General features: G+C 36.1%; 2 protein-coding genes and 1 non-coding gene across 11 annotated transcripts in view; 1 reads left to right on the top strand and 2 right to left on the bottom strand.

Moving 5' to 3' along the window:
- The window catches only part of TMEM87A (transmembrane protein 87A), a 35990-nt gene extending 23646 nt beyond the window's left edge, over positions 1 to 12344 (bottom strand). For 8 of the 9 annotated variants that reach the window (XR_002779150.1, XR_002779148.1, XR_002779149.1 and 5 more), the window contains exons 1-6: positions 12090 to 12294; positions 10781 to 10841; positions 7976 to 8061; positions 5540 to 5653; positions 4669 to 4722; positions 4541 to 4585 (exon numbers count right to left, since the gene is read on the bottom strand). Coding sequence is in view for 5 of the 9 variants with exons in the window: in XM_011354973.2 (XP_011353275.1) it covers positions 4541 to 4585; positions 4669 to 4722; positions 5540 to 5653; positions 7976 to 8061; positions 10781 to 10841; positions 12090 to 12242 (513 nt within the window). In the remaining 4 variants the exon portion in view is untranslated. Of the gene's footprint in view, positions 1 to 4540; positions 4586 to 4668; positions 4723 to 5539; positions 5654 to 7975; positions 8062 to 10780; positions 10842 to 12089 lie in introns of all 9 variants that reach the window. The other variant, XM_023527782.1, reaches the window with a different exon arrangement.
- Positions 1374 to 1492, bottom strand: LOC111736345. Its single transcript, XR_002779167.1, has one exon. It is a non-coding gene; the product is annotated as a 5S ribosomal RNA (ribosomal RNA).
- A 251-nt stretch (positions 12345 to 12595) lies between the features above and the next one.
- GANC (glucosidase alpha, neutral C) overlaps positions 12596 to 22587 on the top strand; it is a 66428-nt gene continuing 56436 nt past the window's right edge. The window contains exons 1-3 of the mRNA XM_023527708.1: positions 12596 to 13299; positions 14545 to 14607; positions 15953 to 16061. Of these exons, the coding sequence (XP_023383476.1) occupies positions 13271 to 13299; positions 14545 to 14607; positions 15953 to 16061 (201 nt within the window). The 5' untranslated portion in view covers positions 12596 to 13270. The remainder of the gene's footprint in view (positions 13300 to 14544; positions 14608 to 15952; positions 16062 to 22587) is intronic.

The following is a 22587-nucleotide window of genomic DNA, read 5'->3' on the forward strand; positions in this document are numbered from 1 at the left end:
CCATACTAACTGAACATTTCTTGAACTTACTTATTCATTAACCAATAAAACTTTGGTGTAATAAGCTGTGCTGCTATTAATTTTATGTATCTCAAAACTCTCTAATTTCAAAAGGGATTGATTAATTCTCATTGTCCAAGATTTGACAGTTTACATTTGGCTCTGGAATTATAGCTATTTTGACCCTGGAAAAATATCATACACATGCCGCTGTTAAGCATGTAACATTTATTATTTAATCCTCACAGTAACCCTATCAGATAGGTATTATTATTAGCTCCTTTAGTAAGTGTCCTTCAATAGGTGAAGAGATAAACCGCAGTACTTCCAGACAATGGAAAATTTACTTGACACAAAAAAGAAATGAGCTATCATGCCACAAGAAGGCATGGAAAAACCTTAAATACATATCACTAAGGGAAAGAAGTCAATCTGAAAAGTATATGATGATTCCATAATATGATATTCTTGAAAATGCAAAACTATGGAGAGCGTTAAAAAAAAAAAAATCAGTGATTGCCAGAGGCTTGGGGGGAGGGAGGGATGAATAGGTGGAGCACAGGAGATATTTAGGGCAATGAAACTATTCTGTATATTGTAATTGTGTATATCTGTCATCGTGCATTTATTAAAACCCAAACAATGTACAACACAAAGAACTAACCCTTATGTAAACCATGGACTTTGGTTGATAATGGTGTGTCAATGTTGGTTCATCAATTTACAAATATAACGCACTATCGACAGTGGGGGAGTCTGAGTGTGCATTTGTGTAGGGGTATGTGGGAACTCTGCTTTTTGCTTAGTTTTGTTGTGAAACTCAAACTACTCTAAAAAAGAAAACTATTAATTTTAAAACTCTACAATGGTAAATATATTTCATAATTGTTTAAATCAAACCAGAAATCTTTTCTTAGGGAAAGGGACAAGGAGAGGACCTTTCCTCTAAAAAAACATGTTTCATCCGAGCTCTTATAAAAAGGCGTAGAGATACTGAATTTGTGAGTATCTTTTAAATAGGATTATAAAGTATTCCCTTAAAACCAATTTTTAGAAAGAATCGTCAAAGGTACCGATAATTCTTTGACTTCTTTGACTATAATCTGACTAAACATTTCTAAGTATTACTATTGATATTCCACAAGGTCATCTTTCAGTCATCTTTAATCACTAGGAACAGGGCTCAAGCCTTGAATAGAAGTGAAAAGTAGGCTATGCCAGAAGACCACTAAATAAAGCATAATTACAAACAGCCAATATGCATATAAATGTTCAGCTTCAACAAATTTTTTTTTTTTAGGCAAGGTGACCCTTGGTTGACCTCATAGATTGCAAGGACCTTGTCAGTGTACGTCCCTTATTTTTTATTTTTACACCTACAGCACCTGGTCTTCCTATGTGGTCTCCCATCCAAGTACTAACCAGGCCCGACCCTGCTTAGCTTCCGAGATCAGACAGGATCGGGCTTGTTCAGGGTGGCATGGCCATAGACAACAATTTTTTAAAAAAAAAATTTACAACAATTTAATCTGACAGATTGTATAAAATGCTTTAAATTAGAATAGGCACTGTCTGTGAGAAAAGAGGGAAATCCAATCTTACTTTCTTGGGACCATAAATTGCTACAACTTTTCTCCAAAGCACTTTGGCAAAACATAAAAATAGAACTTAAAAATTGTGCATTTTCACTTCTAGAAATTTAGGCTAAAGAAAATATTATAAATGTGCACAAAGATATAACTAGACATTATGAATGTGACCTAACTATAATAGCAAAAATCTGGAAACAATCCAATGCACATCGACTGGGAGTTAATTATAAAAATCATGGTAAAATGAAACAGTACCTAGCCATAAAAAAGGTGAAGTAGTGCTCAATGTACTAATTTAAGTGGAAAGAAAAAAACTACATGGCAGTACATAAAATATCTCATTTGGGTTAATATGCACATGTTCTGTATAATGACACAAAACTGCTACAAAATGAAATTACAAAAGATTTTTACTTTTAATTTATACAAGCAAAATGTTCACAACATGAAATTGTTTTGAAACCAGAAACTAAAGAGCTAAAAACAAATATATCTACAAAAATGTTTACTAAAGCACTGCTTAAAATTGCAAGATAATGAAACATGAATGTCCAATAATAGAGAATTTGTTAACAAATTGCAGTATATTCATACAATAAAATACTATGCAGGCATTTAGTAATGATATTTACTAAACTGGAAAGATGTCCATGTTATATTGCTAAACAAAAAACGTTGCAATATAATACATATTGTAAGCTTCCCATTTTTAAATATAGTCACAAAGACAAGACTAGAAGAGAAATATGTTTGTAGTCTAAGTGTGTGGTAGTAATATAGATGATTTTCTTTTCATTTATGTATATTTTCTCATTTGTTATAGTAAATCTATACAAATTAGCAATAAGAAAAAACTATGAATGCTCTGTTTTTTAAAAATAAAATAAAATAAATGAAGTCTGCCAAACCTAACTCATTTTCAGGTTAAAATTCTGTACAACTATAGTTGGGATAGGGAGAGTAAAGGCAAAATAAGGACCTCTGAAAATACATTTAACCATAAAAGCAACAAGAATATGGGTAAAAACTATCAAAATTAACTTTTTTGGAACTCCAGAAATTACCTAAACACTTACAACAATCCTACAAGTGTTTCCTCAAGAAAATGTGCTGAATCTCAGCAAGGAGAGCAAGCTCGTGGTGTTTTTATTCACCCTAATCCCATGCCTCCCTTCCAAGCTCCTTGAAAACAAAGTACTCCCAAATATAACAGGGTGAGAAACAGCAGTTTGGCAGTCACTGGAAAAAACAAGCTAGGAGGTCCCTTAAAGCCCAATCGCCACGGCTATCTGGCAGGTGCTGAAAAGCTCCATTCCCAAGGGCTTATCTTTTATATGACCTGACTCAGAACTCATTCAATGGGAAAGACACTGTACTCATGGAACTCTCAAAAACACTCAGCAATTGTGAAAGATCATAGCTGCCCGAGGTGATGTTACTAGGTGGGGCTATCAAGAGGCTGGCCAAAAACTTAAAAGGAAAAATTGGAAATGAGGTGTCCATAGGGGTTTTGACAAGCTCTTAAATATTCCAGGAAATCTAGAAGGCCACAAGTACATCCAGGGCCGTACATGTATGTGTGAGACTGTGCACGTGCCCCCAGAGTGACCTGAGAAGGCCCTAATCACTCACCTCTGGCTGATCTTAAGGCTCTGCACAAGAAGGAAGTAAAGATAGAGTTTTAAAATGTGGAAGAAGCCAAAAATTAGGCCACAAATTATATAATTCCATTTACATGAAATGAACAGAACAGGCAAATCCACAGGGAAAGAAAGAAAAGTGGCTGCTCAGGGCTAGGGAAAGGATAGAATGAGAAATGACTGCTAATGGCTACGCCATTACTTTTTGGGGTGATGAAGATGTTCTGGAATTAGATAACAGTTGGTGGTTGCAGCAACTGGTAAATATACTAAAAACCACTGATTGTTTTAAAAGGGTAAATTTTGAGATATGTATATTGTCTTAATAAAGTTGTTGTAAAATTAAAAACTTCAATCAGTTTTGTAAAAACCATGATCCAACATGGCTTATTTTCTCTATATTTTTAATGGGCAAAGTTTTAATTATTGTGAATTACAGCGTGAACTATGAAAATTTAAGGCATATTTATAGTCTTCAACTTAATTTCAATTTTCCAAAATCTCTTAGTTATATTCTATCACGAAATAATTTTAGATGGAATTTAAGGCTCTTTCTTAAAAGTTTCTTCCTATTTACAAGTAATATTAGTGAAAAATAACAAAACTGGAGCCACTTCAAAATGGATTTGGAGCCATCACCCCAGAGGAATTGCCTTGCACATCTTACTCCTCAAATCTCAGGAATGGGCCAAAACAACACTGTATTCTAAACAACTGTTTGCAAAGCTAACAGAAAAGCAGACAGCTAAACTACCAGACTGAAAATTAACAACATTCTTTAGAATTAGCACCATCATGTAATAGCTAGAGAATAACTTAGCTTATTTGCACCTATAGAAATTCCTTTCTTGATTTATTAACATCAGTAGAAATTCCTTCCTTCTATTCACATTAATTTCCCCCCTTCCCTTTCTCATAAATATCCCTTGCCATCACCTCCTAATCAGAACACTATTTGGATTTTTGCGTGAATCAGTGCTTCTGAGAATTGCAATGTTCTAGATTTCAAATAAAAGCTTCTACCTCTCACCTTGGCTTTTCATTTTCCAGTGAACATATTTATGGTGTGATAATTACAAAAATATAGAATGATTGTAGCAAATATGGAAAATACAGAAAACACAAAGAAGAAAATAAAAGTAACTCAATAATATATATCATTCAGGGACAGCCATTATTAACATTTGGTGTATAGCTTCCATTCTTAAGTTTCTTTTTAAATTCTGGCACACCAGGATAATGCAAAATACATGAACATAAGAAAACTAAAATATGTGTTCAATGCCCCAAATTCCCAACTACACTTACAATTTTTTCTCCAGTAAAGGTAAGATTTGTTCCATTCTCCTTAGCCTTTAAACATTAAAAAAAAGAAAAGAAAATTAATTCAAATTTTTACTTTAGTCTCAGAAATATTTAACAAGGAAAAGAATTACCTCCTGTTTTTCTCCTAAAAGAGGCAATCGATGTACAAAATCCCCAGAAAAGCTCTATGAAAGAAATATAAAACTAAAATTAAAGATATGTAAAAATAAAGTGTAGCTCAAAATCCACAGAAATGGTTAAAGCAAAACACATTATAACATTGACAGACGAAAGATTTCCATTTAACCACAAACAAGTGAATAAAACCCTGCTGGGAACTAAAAATACAACCAAAGCAATTATATGGCAAGAGAATTAAAATGGGGGGTTTCGAATGTTCATCAATGGATGAATAGACAAGCAAAACGATGGAGTATTATTCAGCCTTAAAAATGAATGAAATTCTGACACATGCTATATGGATGAACCTTGAAAACATTTTGCTAAGTGAAAGAAGCCAAACAAATATTGTATGATTCTACTTGTATGAGCTATCTAGAATACTCAAATTCACGGAGACAAGAAAGAACAGTTTTTACCAGGGACATGTGTGTGTAGGAGGGGGTGTTACTCTTTAATGATTATGAAGTGTCACTACGAGACGATCAAACAGTTCTAGAGATGGCTAGCGGTGACAGTTGTACAACAATGGGAATGTACTTAATGTCACTGAATGACACACTTAAATACAGTTAAAATGGTAAATATTATGTATATTTACAATTTAAAAATTGGGGGGATTTACTTTTTATACCCCAAAAAAGCACATCCTATCTTTGATGAGATGAATATTAAGTGGTTGGCTATGCACCTATCAGAACATGCTTCTAACTTATTTCTGTCAGAAGAAAGAATTGGGGAATAGGAAGTTGATAACACCAAAAATACAAGCATTACATTTTTTACCTCTTCTATTTCCCTCCAACTACTATCAAACCTTACCTGTGTCTTAAAGAGTTCACTGCAGTTCTGAAACAATTTTGATGATGTTTGGTATTTCCCAGACAAGGCTTTTTTTTCCTTAAGATTTTCCAAATATGTCTCCACTTCTTCTGCCTGGAAAAGTAGAGAAAATACAAAGTATTTAACTTTCACAAGTAAGATATTTAGAACAAATAGACAGCCTATAATACAAATATAGTTTGGGGTTTACTAATTTAAAACCTAGGACTAGATAAAGACTCTATATGATAGTACCCCAGCATTAAACCCTAAAGTATAGAATTCTAGTCTATGGCTCGAAAAGAATAGTTCCTCTAAAAATTCTCACAAGATTGGGAAACTGTCCGACTCTAGAGGGTTTTGTCACAAGAAAACATATTTACAAGAGTTACTTGACTCAACTAACACCACCAATGAAAAGATATACTTGTGTTCATAAGCTAAGATAGAGCACAAAATTGTTGTAGCCATTCACAGCCCACTATTAATACTCTGAAAAAAATCATTTTTTGTGGCTTCATCAATCAGTTCTGTGTATTTTTCTCTGATACCTACAAACCTAACCTTGCCGTCTTTTTTCTAAGCTCCAATTTCACATCTCTATCTGCTTGTCATTTCCATAATTTTGTCCTGTGGCAACCCAAAATAATTTTTACGTTCTTAACTTGTACTACCTACGAAAGCTGAATCTAAACCCTTGACCAGTTTTATCACAAGTCTCAAATATAAGATGTTTTTAATTGTAAACCCAACTGGTGATCAATTAAGAGAAAAAGATCACCGAACAACATTTCAAACCATATTCTGGTGTTATTATCATTTCTTTCTTAATTTTTCAGTCCTTTAGTTCTCCTCCTATCAATCCTACCCAATGTTGTATAGCAAATGCAGAAAAAGATTACCAACACCATAAAAAAGATAATTTAAATCCTAATACTAGGCTGAAATTCAAAACGCTCTAAGGTTTAAAAAATCAACTGAATGGCACACTTTTATCTTTGAAAAGAAACCTCAAGAATAGTAGGGAATATGTAATGAAAATTTTAAAAAATGAGGTAAATAAGGATGGAAAAAAGAATAGAAAAGGCCTGAAAATCCATCTTGGAGCCATAATCTTCAGTGCTCCAGTACAGTACACTACAGTTTTGAAAGTGTGGTCTGTGGACCCTTTCATGAGATCTAAGAAGTCAAAACTATCATCATCATCATCATCATCATCATGTGTTATTTTCCTTGTACTGATAATGCAAAAATAATGATAGGTAAAACTATTGCCCCTTATCAGGAACACCTAACTGAACTAGTAGTCACCGTACTCTTCACAGTGACAAACTGGCAGTTTAAAAAAAAAACTGTCAGTTTTAAGTAAGAATATCCTTAATGAAGTAGTAAAAATTATTAAAGTTATTAAATCTTGACCTTTGAGTATGTGCCTTTTTAATATTCTATGAAATATGGGAAATATGCAAAATACTATAAATGATTGTCTCAAGATAAAGCACTTTGCAACTATGTTGACTTACAAGCCAAATTGTACACTTTTTTCATTTACTTGAAAGAATGACTGACAAACTAGTTATTCAGACTTGCTTATTTGGGAGATATTTTCTTGAAAATGAGCAATGGGGTCTGTCACTTCAAGGAAGACAACTGACAGTATTCATTGTCAATAATAAAATTTGAGCTTTCAAACAAAAACTGGAATTTTGGAAAATTTGTATCTGCCTCACTATGAGTTTAACAGCTTCTAACACAAAGTCTGATGAGACTGAAGAGTGATATTAACAAACTTATTGTTGAGTTAATTGTAAAATAAGTTAATATGTGGAAAATTTATATAATTCAACCAACCAGTATTTTCTAAATGACTAATGAATGATGTTACAAAATCATACATGGGTTAAAGACCATTCAAAGTGTCAAGACACACCAATTTCTTTTTAATACAACAGTAAAAAAAGTTCACTGATGTAGTTTCGGATTCCATATTGCAACTAACTGCGTAAAGGAGATATAAGATTACAGCTGTCTTGTACTATACCTGACATTAAATAGATTTGCAAAAATACAAAATACCACTCTTCTGTTCTTTTCTAAAAAAGTTATTTTTCATTAAAATTTTTTTATATTAATATGCAATGAGTTTATTATTGTTATTTTACAATTAATAAATATTTCTGTATTTTCTCAGTTTTAATTTCTAAGATATAACCCACATGAACAAAAGTTTTTTGGAGTCTGTATAACATTTAAGAATGTAACAGAGTTCTGAGACCAGAAAGTTTGAGAATTGCTGGTACAGGAGGTCTACAAATTAGGAAGCATGGATTCTATTTTCAGCTCTTCGCCACAGATACATAACACGCCTTCCTTTATCAGGTTGGGACTTGATGATCTCTAACGTCCAAGGAAAGTCTGTAATTTTATGTTCCTTACCTTGAAGTTGTATATTTCATTGTAACAATCAGCACTTTTCAGATACCAGGTTATATTCAAAGATATGTCACAAGGTTCTCCATCAACTATAAAACAAGAATCTTTGTGAATAAAAGATGCTTCTCAAACAAAGCATTTTTCCTAAACTGTGAACCCACATCCCATTTATTTTCTGCTAAAATGAGATACTCAAAGACTATATCTTCTCCTAACAGAAGGTAATGAAATAATATATGTAAAAAGAACAAATCTAGATAAAATTAAGTATTGTTATCCACAGAAAGAAACAGAAGTTAAGTGGTTTTTAACCTTTGGAACTGTTTATGCTTTAAAACCTCCATTTGCGGTTCTCTGTTGGGAAAAAAACCTGGAAATGATAAAGCAGCCTAAGTACAAGACCAGTCTTCTATTATCTTCAAATATTTATTCAGCAGAGCACTTAAGTATACAATGCTACACGGCACTGTGTTAGGCCAAAGATAAGAATAGGAGGGAACAAATTACTAAGACCCTTAAAAAGACTACATTCTCTTTGGAGAGATAAGGAAAAACATTAGGCATGTCACAAAGCAATATTCAAAATAGTTCCACTGAGGAAAAAATTCATGTCTTAAACCTTGAAAGATATTAAGATTGGATAGAAATAACTGAACAAAAAGCAAACGTGGCTGGGGAAGATAGAAACAGCAAAAGCAAAAATAAGAGTATTAGGTTCTTTTCAAAACCTACCTTAAGAGAGGCCTCAAGGAATCTCATGAAATCAAAAAAGTCTCCTACAACTCATTAAAAATAGTTTGGAACACAGTATTCTAGTGGACCAAGGCATTAGTCTGAAGACTCAGAAGCATAAATCTGACTGTATGACTGATGAACTGTCTCACCTGGGGGAGGTCAGTATTTCAGTTTATCTTTGATTCTAGCTGTTGAAAGGAAAATTAATACTAGAGATACTTTATGCAAACATGACAAAGATAAACATAACTGCATCTGGGACACACTTTTACGAAGCTCAATTAAATTCACAAAAATCTGATTAAATAAGAATTTATGAAAATGATATAAAGGATTTTGCAACATTGCTATGAATTGCTCAGAAGAACCATACAGAGATGGGATTAAATAAAAGCTAGTAAGAAGTTCTCCCAAACAGGAGATTTGCAGGGAAACTTGGCTGTAAAAATACTATTTATACTGAAAGACACCCTTTAAAACTCTGAATGGATGGCTTTAAGAGATAGTGAAAATAGTACTGCCAATTTCATAGAAAACTATATAACATAACACCACAGAAGTAGAAAATCAAAGATAAGGTAAATATTAGAAAGCACAGAAGTGAAAGATAATATAAATTTTAAGGAGTCACAAATCCTCCAAAAACAATGAAATGTAGACACTTCAAAATATGCAGCTTGTGTAACTTGGCGAAACAACATTAGATCAAAACACAAGTTAGAAAAGACTGTACTGAATAAAAGGAAAGAATAACATACAGGCTGTCAGACTATTCTGAAAGACAAACACTGCTATCCCTAAAAGTTACTCTTATCTAATAAACTAGCCTCACAAGAAAGACCAGTGTGTCAGAGTAAAATGAAGTCATAGTCAGGGGATTATATTTTCATGGACACAGTATATTCTTCATAGAAATTCTTTTACCTGCCTCCTTCTCCCCATGTATACTATAAACCTAGTAAGAGAAGGGGGCCTTTTAAACTTCTCTGCTGTCTAAAACAGTGCCTAGCACACAGCAAATTTTTAATAACTACTTATTAAATGATTAAAAGAAAATCATCCAACATGACTCCCACCTTTGCACTTTCAGAGAGAGATGCGCAGAAGCACACATGATTGATGAGGCTTTTTATTCCTGATCTTGAAATGGAGCTGTCCATGATAATTTGTTCTCTAAAGTAAAGCCAGTTGCAGAAATAAAAGAAAGCTTTTCTTTAACACACCATGGGATATTCTGGATTCAGATACAGTGGTTTTTCCACTGGACAAACTAGTTTTGTTCCACATAATCTCAATTTCCTTATATCTTTGAGTTTCCTCTTGCAAGGATCCAAGTGGTAAAATACTCCTTTTGTAAACAAGATTTACTGAACTTATTCACTCAGAGCCAATGATCTGACGAACCTACGAACCTACGTCATGTGTTCAGTAAACATCTATCAGGCACACGAAAGCAAAGTCAGTAGTACCTCTGTAACTCAGAACAGATTAAAACACCACGCAGACATAACTTGTCTAACTATACAGCTGACGCTTGAATAACATGGTTGAATGGCATGGATCAGCCTATACATGGATTTTTTTTCAATACCTGTACTGTTTTCTATCAGCAGTTAGGAGTTCACAAATGCAGAGGGCCAACTGTATGCACTGATCTATACCATTTAATAGAGGGGACTTGAGCATCCAAGGACTTTGGTGTCTATGGGGAGTTCTGGAACCAATCTCCCAGATACTGAGCCATAACTTAAGTTTTGGAGGAGTCAAAGTTATACATGGATTTGATTGTGCAGGGAGTCAGTGCTCCTAATTCCCTTACTGTTCAAGGGTCAACTGTATACAGTAACACTAGAAAAACAAGAGAAGAAAATAAAGTTCACACAAGTAAGTACTCTGAAGATTTTTGGGTGAAAGGACCTTAGGTATACTGCATATGTTTATAACGCTGGGCTATTCAATTTCAGGACTTATTTGACTTATTTTGTGAGGAAGTCATCAGGGGTAGAAAATAAGTAAAGGTTTAAAGATCACTCAAAAACTCAAACAAAAACTTCATGAAATGCAAAAACTCACATTTCAGGAAGATAGTAGTATTTTTGAAGAGGATCTTTCCAAAACTAAAATAATTTTTCCCCTGCAAAGACAAAGGAAAGATAATTAGCATCAGATCACTTTAATTCCCAAGGCAGAATATAAATGGTATAAAAACCTAAATTATAAAAAGCTCATTAGTTTTCTAAACAAAAAAAAGGCATCAATATCCTTCCTTTTAGTAAAAATTAACCACATCCAAACTGCAGAATTTTGAAACTTGGTACAGACATGATTTTTTTTGCCCCCATAGGCCTTGAGGTAAGGACTCTAGAAGGAAGACTGCTAGAAGTCTCAACTTAAATCTTCATGGGAGGTACTCCTTAATTAGTTCTTCCCTTACTCTAACCATTGTCCAGAATAACCAATCATTTCTTCAAATAAACTATTCTATGAGCAGATAGCCATATTTAACTCATTTTAGTAACAAGTACCTAAAGTTGAGAACCTGAAGATCTTCACCAAATGAACAAAAGCTATAATGCTTGCCATGTAAAACTCAAATAATATTTGGAAAGTACAACCAGTGAGCAGAGCAGAATAAAACAAAAAGGCCACCGTTGTTTTAATAGGACTAATGCTTTTGGACATTTCCTGCCTGCATCTGACTTTGTCTGCTCACAGGACTATAGCTCTTATTCAAATGAGGTTTAAAAGGGGAGGGAGGGAGGAGGCAAAAAGGATAAACCTATCTACTTAGTTGTTCAAAAGATAGACTAGCCTTACTATGTCAGATTTTAGAATACTATTTATTCCATTTTAGGCATTCTCGTATTAAAATACAGTTTTAAATGCCTAGGCTTCCTAATCACACAACAAAGCTTCAGAATAACCACTTCAAAGTTCAAACGAAATCATTCTAAGGAGAATTATCCAGTAACCACACAAAAAAAAAAAAATGCAAGGAGAAAGAAAGACGCCTATTTACATATCCCTCTTGTCCAACTCGGGGTCACTGGATTCTGTGAAACTTCAGCTGAAAAAGAAACCGCTCTCCACCTATACATCAAGTTTACAAGTCTCAAGTCAAGCAGTGAAAGTTCTCTGACTTTGCTAAGAAGCCGCCCCACCATTCCTCTCCGCTCTTGAAGTTGCCCTGACATTCCTGTTAATCTACCCACAGAAATTCACGACTCTCTCCATGGAGGTGGGTCCCTGTTAAGCAGCGACACAGACGGTCACGACGATTCCACCCCTTGGAAGCGGACTTTTGCGGAACCTTCATGGACCCCTTGGGCCGCCGTAGCCCCACCCCTTACTCCTCCGGGCTCAGTTGCTTGGGAACACTCACCGACGATATTGGAATGTGCCACTTGGATCTATCGGCAGCAGCGACGGGAGCTGGTCCAACACCGAAAAGCCACAATGGGGACGGCCGAGCCCCCAGAAGAAGAATAACAGGCAGCACCTGAAGCCACGCAGCCACCGCCATCTTCACAACCATGGAGTACCTACCGAGAGCATTTCACCTTCTTCCGGTTCGTCCCGCCCTCTTCCGGCTTTGCTCTGAGGGGCCGGATCATCCGGGTCCTCGAAACCTCGCGAGGCTCATTTGTTTTTTCGACTCAGCGGCCCCTCCCTCTGGCAGCCGTCACTGCTTGGTATGAGGCTTTGGAGATAACTGCGCAGGCGTTGTCTCTTGGTAACCTGGTCACCTTGGAGAGTCAGGATGATCGCCAAAAGCCACCTCCGCCTCGGTCGGCTCTTCTTTCTCCCAGCCCTTAAAAAGAGTTTGGGGCCAACCTAGCGCACCGTGCAATATTTGGCTCGCTCCTCCTCCTGTTGGCCTCGGGGCCAGAAATCTGGGAAAGCCGTAGTCTGGCTGCCGGTTTGGCGATCTAGTAGTGAGTTCTCCGTTTCCGGAGGTATTTAAGCAAAGACTGGAATTTGGTGGTGGTGCAGTATAAGCCGTTCCTAGCCTCTTTAAAAAGACCCTTCAAACACCCTCAAAAGTATGATGCTACTATAGAGTTTAGCCGGAGAACATAAACCGCCAACAAAGATCCGACCGGCACATCCTACTCAAAGCTGAAAACGGGAAGAAAGTGGGTCAGTTTTCAAATATGTGGCGTCACCGTCGCTGAGATCTGCGAAAGCTTCGCTCCAATCAGGCAGGCCGTCTCGGTACTTCCTGATTCTCATGCTCTTGAATTTTAATCCTCTAGGGCTCTTTGCGTACAGACCCCCTCAACTCTCAAGACTTTTCGGTTCTTAATAAGCAGTTCCTCATCAGACACTTATTACCAAGAAAAATATGCCAAATAAACCCCTGTAGAAACCCTCGTTTGGGCCTGGATATCCCAGAAACAAGAGCGGATTTATCACTCTTTAAGGACCTGAAGGGAACTCATGTTTCCCAGAAACTTGAGGGTGGTGAAATGCTAGTGGCAATTTAGAAGCCTGTTCGCGGTTTGAAAAGATCGCCGGGCCCTTGGCCTGAGAGGTGGGAGCCTGCTAAGAGACTGGGAAGCCATGGAAACAGATGGGAAAGAGGAAATCAGGTAAAGGCTCGGTGATTCTGCAGGTTCTGGCTTCGAAGGTTTTATTGGTTGATTGCACTTCTTATTTGCATGTTTTATGTCTGCGCACTTAATCTTTTTTTCCTCAGCTCCCCAGGGATTAGTTGATATTAATAGTTAGACCCTCATAAAATACTTTCAGGATGGTTAACGAAACTGAAAAAGTTATGTATGCTCAGAACTCCTAACATGAATTTCAAGCATGTTACTTACCGAATTCAGCTATACCCACCTCTTCCCATTATCATCTTCCCATTATCATTCTGGAGCTCTTTCTTCAAAGCTGGAAAAAAGGAAACTGCAAATTTCTCTAAGCTGTGCACACTTGATTAAAGAAACAGTGACAAAGAGTGAGTCAATGAAGAATTTTAGTATGGCCAAATGTATCTGTCTGATCTTGTTTTCATCATCTTTTTAATTTGGTGTTCAGTCATAGCCTACATAATCATGGGCATGCTAACTACAGCTGCATTCAGCCATACTTTTGCATGAAAGCCAATGTGTCTTTTTTCTTACACCCTGTAGTTGTTTTAATTGGCACATGTTAAATACATAATCTCAGGTGGCAATATACATACACCTTATTCATGTTCTATTCCAGAAACAGCTGTTCTGGAAATTTGGTCTTAAAAATCACTGATATCTTGGAAAGTTAGGATGATCGCCAAAGATTGTCAGCATCTATTTAAAAAGCTGATTTTTCTTCTATACCTGTTTCTATTCTTATTCTAGTACTTTGCACATACCTCTGTTAAAGCATGTGTCAGGTTGATTTGTGATTGTTGGTTAGACTCTCTCAGAAATCTTGGACACAGTCCATATCTTCCTCAGAGCTCAGCACCAAATAAGAATATTTGAAAATATTTTGTTGAATAAATAAGTGGATGGGTTTTGTTTGTTTGATTTGGGGTTTTTGTTCCTTCAGATTTTATTGTGGCAGTCATAGCTTTCACTCATTATTTTGTGAATATCCTTCCTCGTAAGTGGTAGTGCTCTTTTTCTATTGCTTACAGAGTAATCCCAGAACTTGTTTTGTTTTGTTGTTTACCTTGAATGATTTACAAAAAGATCTTGTTCACACATTTTATTGTGTTATGTTGTGGCCATGACACAATTTTGCATTGCAGAGCTTTACTTCCCATGTTCATACCATAGTTAGAAAAGGTATAAAAATTGGATTCACAAACCCTATGTGAAATAACTTTCTTAAAATGTCTGTTTATTTAGTGTTGAAGATGAAGCTGTGGATAAAGACATTTTCAAAGACTGCAGCAACATTGCTTTCTACGGGTAAGGAATGGAAATGTATTACCTAGATTGAAACATTTCTGACATTATTTCAAAACTAATGTTTAATAAATTTTTGAGAACAGATAGGCTTTCTAAGAAAAGAGTCGATTAGGAAATTTCAGTGATTAAGGAATTGATCAGACAGGAGACATTCGCCTTTATACACTTATTACTGTTATTTAAACTTTTCAGTAAATTAAGCCAAATTGTTTTTAAACTAATGTTAAAATTGTATGTCTTTGAATAGATAACACATTTACATGGTTCAGAAATTAAATAAAATAAAAAGATGTACATTGAAAAGTATTATTTCTATTCCTGTGCCATTCCACATCTTGTCCTTGCAACCAGATTTGTTAATTTCTTATTAATCCTTCCCATATTTCTTTTTGTGACTACACATATTCTTCTATCACCTATCTTATACCAAGTAGCTTTCTGTATAAAGTAGGTGCTTCTTTTTTTTCTGCTTTATAGTTTATTCTGAAGAGCTCATTATGAATATATGGAGATTATCCTCTCTTTTTACAGCTATATAGTATTTAATTAGGTAGATGTGCTATATTCAGTTTCTCCTATATTGCTAGACTTTTGGGTTGTTTTCAATATTTTGCTATAATGGCACTGCCACAATGAAAAACTATATATGTCATTTCCTGTATACGCAAGTATTTATAGGATGAATTTCCAAAAGTGGGATTACCAGGTCAAAGAGTAAATGTATTTGAAATTTTAACTATTACCAGATATCTCTCCCTAGGGATTGTATTGTGTTGTACTTCCATCACTGTGTAAGATTGCCTGTTTCCCCAGAGACTTATCTAACCCTGAAATTGAAATCACCAAAAATTGTATCATATACTACAACTTTCTAATTTATTTACACTACTCTAGAGGAAGAAAATCATATCATTTTAATTATGAACAAGTACAGTAGAGGGAATTCTATAGTGAACTTCCAGTCATCTTGTTAAACCACTAGATTATATTAGATTTCCACTAGAATTTATTGAGTTTCTATTAAAGCGTACATGTTGTAGAAAGAGGGAATGAAATTAACAAGCTAATAAATGTCATCTATGAAAACTGCCCCACTTTCTCAAAAAAGGCAGAAAATACTTTGAGCAATATTATGTTGAACAATTTTATTAGTATTTTTCTTATTAGTACTCATTTTATTAGCACTCTAATAACAAAGTACTCCTGTTAGTACCTTATTGGAGTACTAAAACTGTCTTCACAATTTACTTACCATCATATAGTAAATTTTAATGACTCGTAATATAGTCTGTTGGATGCTGACAGTCACAAATAATTCTCTGAAATCTGTATACTCCATATCTAGGCGTCAGAAACAGCAACTCTCCAAGAAGTCCACCTATCAGGCATTACTAGACTCAGTCACAGTAGGCAAAGACAGTACCAACTTCCAAATCATCAATGAAGCAACTAAGGTGAGATAAAAATATTTTTTACAGAGAATTATTTGTTTCTATATTTATTTGGGTTGAATGAAGTAAATTTCCACAAAAATTAATTAAAATTATGTGTGCTTCAGAAATAAACTTTGTTAAAAAAGTAATGTAATCTTTTTCATTTCTACACTAATATTACTTTAAAGTCAACGTATAGATTGCCTGAGTATCAGATGCTTTCCTAGATGTTTTACATGTTATTTCCTTTTAATTAGTCTTCACAAGACATCTAAGAAGCACATCATATTATCCCCAACTTCAGATGAGGAAATTGAAGTTTAAAAAGTCACTTGCTCAAAGTCACAGCTAGTGACCAGTATCTTTACTTGTTGTAGCTGGTAACCAGAACTTTTACCTGGATATGTTGACTCTTATTAAGCACCATGTTCTATCGCTATTACACAATGTGCAATTGAGCATGCAGCCTGAGCATGGTACAGATTTGGTGAATGCCTAAACCTCAAAATGTAGGTAGGCTAGGGGATCGAGGGACTATGCAATTGGAAAATATAAGTCACAAATTTCCCCTCTCCTAAGCTGCTTCACTAGCAGATCACCATAGTTATTACATACCGAAAAGATGAGAGCAGTACTATGTCCCAAGTTTTTTTCCTTACCTGTTGAGTCACCAGACTACTAGAGATGGGCCATACAACGGGGCCAGTCATAGAGGAAGTGCTATGGACTTGGCAAGGAAGTGTGGCTGTGCACAAGTACCTGATGTTCCCAACGTGACCCTCACTTCCAGATCATCCCCCATCTTTGAAAGGCATCCTAAGCTTCTAAGGCCACCCAGACAAAGCTGGCTTAATTGGTAATTCACATAACTGAAAGATATAGTTAAAGCCATGTGGTCTAAGTCCCTAATAGCTTGGATAGTAACTCCACCAACTCACTAACAAATCAGACTGAGAAGAAATCCCCACTTTCACTGCAAAGCTGTGAGAGAGCTCCTTGTAACTACCAAAGCTCTGGCCTTATACTGCTGTACTGAGAGATCTCAGAGTAGACAACAAAAACTACCCCAGAACATCAGGAGTTTTTCTGTAACATTGTAAGGCCTTTAGCTTAGCGAAGGATCCCAACTTTATTCTTAGACAGGAAGGGCAATTGCACAATGAAGAAGGCTACATTCCTTATGAAGTTTTAGTATATTGAGCACAACCTGAACAATCCAGCATCATAATGACATATACTGAGGCAAAGTAAATGACACAAAAGCACCTGAATACCAGTGTGGGCCAACTTGCAAATTCTCAGTGCTGCTTGATACCAGTATAGTTAGTGGTAGGTCCCCACATATGGCCTTTTACAAGACTATAGATCAATTTTTCTGCACATACCTCTCTGGATCCTGAAAATATGAGAAATAGTGCTGTTCAGATCAGATGCCAGAACCAGAGCCCACCAGATCTGGATGCCTTCAAAGGAAAAGAAGCCACAGTCTGAGAGCACCCACAGGATCTCAGCATAAGACAGCACATGGCTCAGAAGTGAGCTGAGGAGCCCAACAAGCAAGTTATCCAGAATGTCAGCAATATGGCTTCCAAGACAGAACTTTGAGGACCCCTTGGAACAGACTCCATTTTCAGGTATTGGAAAGATCAGGGCTGCATAGCAGATGCATGCAAATGTGTATGTTTAGGGGAAGTCCCCCTGAAATTCTGAGCTGAACTCCATTTTAATGATAATCCTAGTCACTTGGACTTGAGATGACTAATAGGGGCTTAAGGTTTCATACCCTCTGTCAGTTTGATAGGGACAACACAGATCCAGTCACTGTATTGTCAATGAGCCTCCATTAGAGGTTGTTTCTGGAATGAGTGTTTCACGGGTGATTTCACACTAGCATATGGTATAGGTGTGGTCTAAAGGTTTAAAACAAGCTGTATACATTCACTCATTCAGAGCGACAGCTTTTTATTTCAGGTTCAGAGAGACAGAACCTGAAGTCTAAGAGGATCCTTATTCAGCTCACAGCTGCAGTTCTCAGATTTCAATGATGAGGCAGATTCTGACAAACCCAGCACTCTTACTGTCTGCCTGCCCCCACACCAGTAAAACTCTTAAAGCAGTAACTTTGTTGGCAAAATCTGTTGTTAATTTTTGAAATCCTTCTTCCCACCCCTCTCCCCCAAGTCTGCCTCTTAAGCAACCAGGAAACCAAGCTTCATTTAACATTATCTTAGTCAGCTCTGGCTGCCATAACAAAATACCGTAGACCAGTGTCTTAAACAACACACATCTATTTCTCACAGTTCTAGAGTCTGGGAAGTCCAAAATCTAGGTGTCTGGTGAGGATCCCCTTCCTGGATTATAGACTGCCACCTCCTTATTGTATATTCATAGAATAGAGAGAGCCGACTCTCTGTTCTTTTCTTGTAACGATACCAATCCTGCCATGGCCCCTCATGAACTCATCTAAACCTAATCACCTCCCATAGGCCCCATCTCCAGATACCATCAACTGGGGGTTAGAGCTTCAACATGTGAATTTGGGGATGAGGGGACACAATTCAGCCTATAGCAAACACAGTGTTCCTGAGACACAGTAACGTTACAGTACAAGCTCAAGTGTTGTCCTGTGTGTTTTCTCCAGATCGTGCTCTGGACATGTAGGCTTTGAAGAAAAGCTGGTTGCAGGTTCAAATGCCTACGTTTTCTCTCACGGGGTCCCAGTTTGGTATCTTGCCTATTTCTGATGACAAAATAATTAGGTAGATATTTGATAAAGAATCTTCCAGAAGGAACTCTGGAAAGAAAAGAGTTATCATTAAAGTGTTGACTGTTTTGTTTTTTGGAACTGTTTTTTCTTACTGTTAACAATTTTTTACCTTTAGTGAAAATTTGATCTGGATTGCGAAACAGAAAATCTAGTCTTGTGACATCAAAGCAAGGAAATTTATGATGTTTATGATATCTTCTGTGTCTAGCTAAGAAGCAACAGACTTGTTTTTGACCTATTTTATGTTGCTAATTTTGATGCTTTCTCATGACATGGATGACCACTTGGCAATATGTTCACTTTTTTTTTTTTTGCAGCCCATTTGCAAGTTTTCAACAGAGACAGCACTTCTAGCAGCTTGTCCAAGGATGCAGGGATGTCTCTGAGCATGTCTATGAAGTGACCCCTTGCCTCTTCACCTAAGCCTGATGAAAATGGGACTTTTCCCAAGCAGCCACCTCCTCAGCAAATGAGGCACAATTACCATTTGTTAGCCAAAACAGTTTCTGCAGAAATGGCCAAGAGTAGGCCGCTAATTTGGAAACTAGCCAATCAGAAGCATACCTGAACAGGCTAATTGTCCTTTGGGAATGGGCTAATGCCCAGAGTGAATTTGCCAACGTTCTCGGTAAAGAATCAGTGCTTGCAGTAAACCAACTGGCTGCAACTGTGGAAGGGCATTTGGTGACCTACAGCAATGAACTCTTAGGCCATTCTCTGAATCCTGGGAGGTCTTGATCAACGGCTGAGAGAGGTCAATTATAGTAGACCTGATGCCAGAGGAAAAGTGAGATCTACCCATCAAGGAGAACTTGATGGAGTCATAATTTCCCTTCCTAATGCCATTTAAATATGTGTTCTAGGGCTGTCATAGTCTCTAATAGTCATGATTCCCTATAATGGGTGAACAAAAAGTTTCGTTCTAATATAATCGTGATTAATCCACTACTTGAATACCTGGACAAGGTTGCTTCTGCTTCTGCCACCATGATTTTTACAACCTGTCTGAGATTTTGACCTATATGGCCAAAAAAACTAGACTTGTGGATGACAAACTACCAGGTTTCATATATTTAGTATGGGAGAAATAAAATAGGAAAGAGAAATTAATACTCTTTCCCGGACTAGGAGAGGTAGTAAGCCTCTGAATAAAGGTTTATGAAAAACCAAGTAGAGACTTGTGGTACTAAAAGGAACCTCTAAAATGTATTTCTTTGAGGATTTATCTCATCCTCTGTGAAGGTGAACATTTATCCATCTTAAATATTTTTAGGGGAGTAAAACCCAGGCTGTCTCACCTCATTTAAAATGTTTAGTTATAAGTTCCTTCACTTATTTTACACAAATCAATCTTGCTGCAATTTGAGTGTAACTGCTGTTATCTAAGTATTAACACTAAATAATATTTAAGTGACCTAGCTTCTGTAACTTAATATTTTTCATTGTCATTTCCAATCATCACTAATAGGAAAAGAGTGGATAATTTATTGGTATATTATTGTTTAATAAGTGTCCAAACAAGTCCCTAGGGAAGGACAGGAATTCTACAAATACTTAATATTTTAGATAAAAGAATATAACATTTATTTCTAGACTTTTTTGACAGAGCAAGGTTTTGATAGAAGAACTGGGCAATAACTGGCAGTTAAGAAGCCCAGAGAAGTGGTTATTATAAACTGTCATTCACAGAGCCCTGAGGATTCCATGGAGGCTCAGTGCAGGGAGAGGAGGGGGCTTAAAGGTAGGCTGTAAGCTGCTCCCTACTCTCTTCAACCCGAGTACTTTATTTATTGGACTGTTCAAAGTGTGCTGTTGTTAAAAAAAATTTTTTTTAAGCCACTAAAAACAGCATGAGCCAGATTATAGAAGCAAATGTATACTAAGGTCTAAGGAAATTATGTACTTGGAACATGAAGCTATGTTGGGGTGATAAGAGATAAGAATGAATCTGGATATTGACTTTGAAAAGGGTTACCTATTGGAAAAAAATCTGCTTCCTTAATTAAGTTAAAATGACAATAGAGTGGGAAGTTGACGCTGATTTTTATGTTTGGTTGCATAAGGTCATTATGTTAAAAGCAGGGTTGTTGCTACCTCCTCTCATATAATTAGGATTCTTTCTTTGAATGCAGCCTCAAGAACTGATGAACAAATAGATCAGTGTTTGGTTTAAAAAGAAAAATTTTTAAAGAAAGCTATTTACTAAAAAGGGAAGGATATCTTTGAGTACATACAATTTAATCATATATAGACAACCTATGTACCATCTGTGCAGCGAACTCATGCCCCATTTTTGCCTACTCAAAGTCCCTGAAGGCCCTGCTCAAGTCCCTTTTCCTTCAGAGTGATGTCACAGAACTCTTCTCTATATAGTCATCATTAACATTCCCCTTCTTTGTTCTCCCACAACACTGTCCTTGTCCTGTCTTATTATAAAATGCTTTATGTTTACTATGTATGTGTTTTTCTCCTCTAAATTGCAATCTCCTAAGACTTTTGCCATCCTTTTCCAGCAAAAAGCACATCATGATATTAGATACCAAATAAAGTTGAATTGAATTTGAGAGAGCAACAGAAATATATGTATAATTTGGGAGAGAATACAAAACCAACAGGATTTCAGCTTTATATTTGGATACATTTTCAAATTTAGAATTCCAATGGCATACTTTTAAGTTATTTAAATACAAAAGAACATTAAATAAGTAAGCAATAATTACAGTATGATTGGGGTCGGGGGAAAAAGGAAATATCAGTCAAAGAGTACAGACTTCCAACTATAAGATGAATAACTTCTGGAGATCTAATGTACAGCATAGTGATTATAGTTAATACTTTATGGTGGCAATCATTTTGCAGTATATATGTATCAGATCAACACACTGTACATCTTAAACTTAGACAATGTTATATACCAGTTATTTCAATAAAGCTGGGAAAAATAATTACAGTATGATCACTACAACATAACTCTGTCTTAAGAATATCTATAAAAGCAGCCGCAGCCACTGCACTGTTTACCTGGTCACTTTTCAGTGTCATGTTACTGTTTAAGTATCATGACTAGTCTATATTCTTAAAAGCAAAGTTCAGTAACATCATATATTTGGTGCTGCTTTGATATTCTCCCTCTCTCTTAATTGCACCACATTGTACTTGCTCTATACTATGTCTACCCAGCCTCGCCTTTCATTTAGCAAATATTTAGTAACACTAGGTATACCTACCCAGTTGGAACCAGGGTTTGGCATCACACTTGATAAGGATTTGGAATTTACATTGCAAAGTATGGCATGGCACACAAGTTGAAAACCACAACTTTGAAATATTTCTCTGATCTAAGATACCTCATTTTGTAACCTAAATCCAGACATTGCTATTCTTGGGTTTTTTGTTTTTTATTTTTCAGATCCTGTATTTTCTTTACAATTCTATGTTGTTTCCATCTCCCACTGTAGGCAGAATTTTACCTAAGTTCCTCAGCCTCTTGAGAAAGATCCCCAAGCCATATACCCAGGTGTATTTTTAGTGCAGCAAGCATCATTCATCTACACTAGAGTACCCTGATGACCACCATTTGACTCTATTTTGTTCTGTGGCTTATTACCCTTCATCTTTTTTTTTTTAGCTGGAATCCAGTTACTCTAGTTTTAACACCAAACTCTTATTCAAGATTTCTTGAGTACACCCTCACATGTTATTTTATCATACCTTGAGTAGTTTGTCAGAGATACAGTGGTCATATGTCCCAATTTTCCAAAAGCAGTTTCTGTTTATGCC

The sequence above is a fragment of the Pteropus vampyrus genome, unplaced genomic scaffold (genome assembly GCF_000151845.1).
Source record: "Pteropus vampyrus isolate Shadow unplaced genomic scaffold, Pvam_2.0 Scaffold19, whole genome shotgun sequence".
NCBI lineage: Eukaryota > Metazoa > Chordata > Mammalia > Chiroptera > Pteropodidae > Pteropus > Pteropus vampyrus.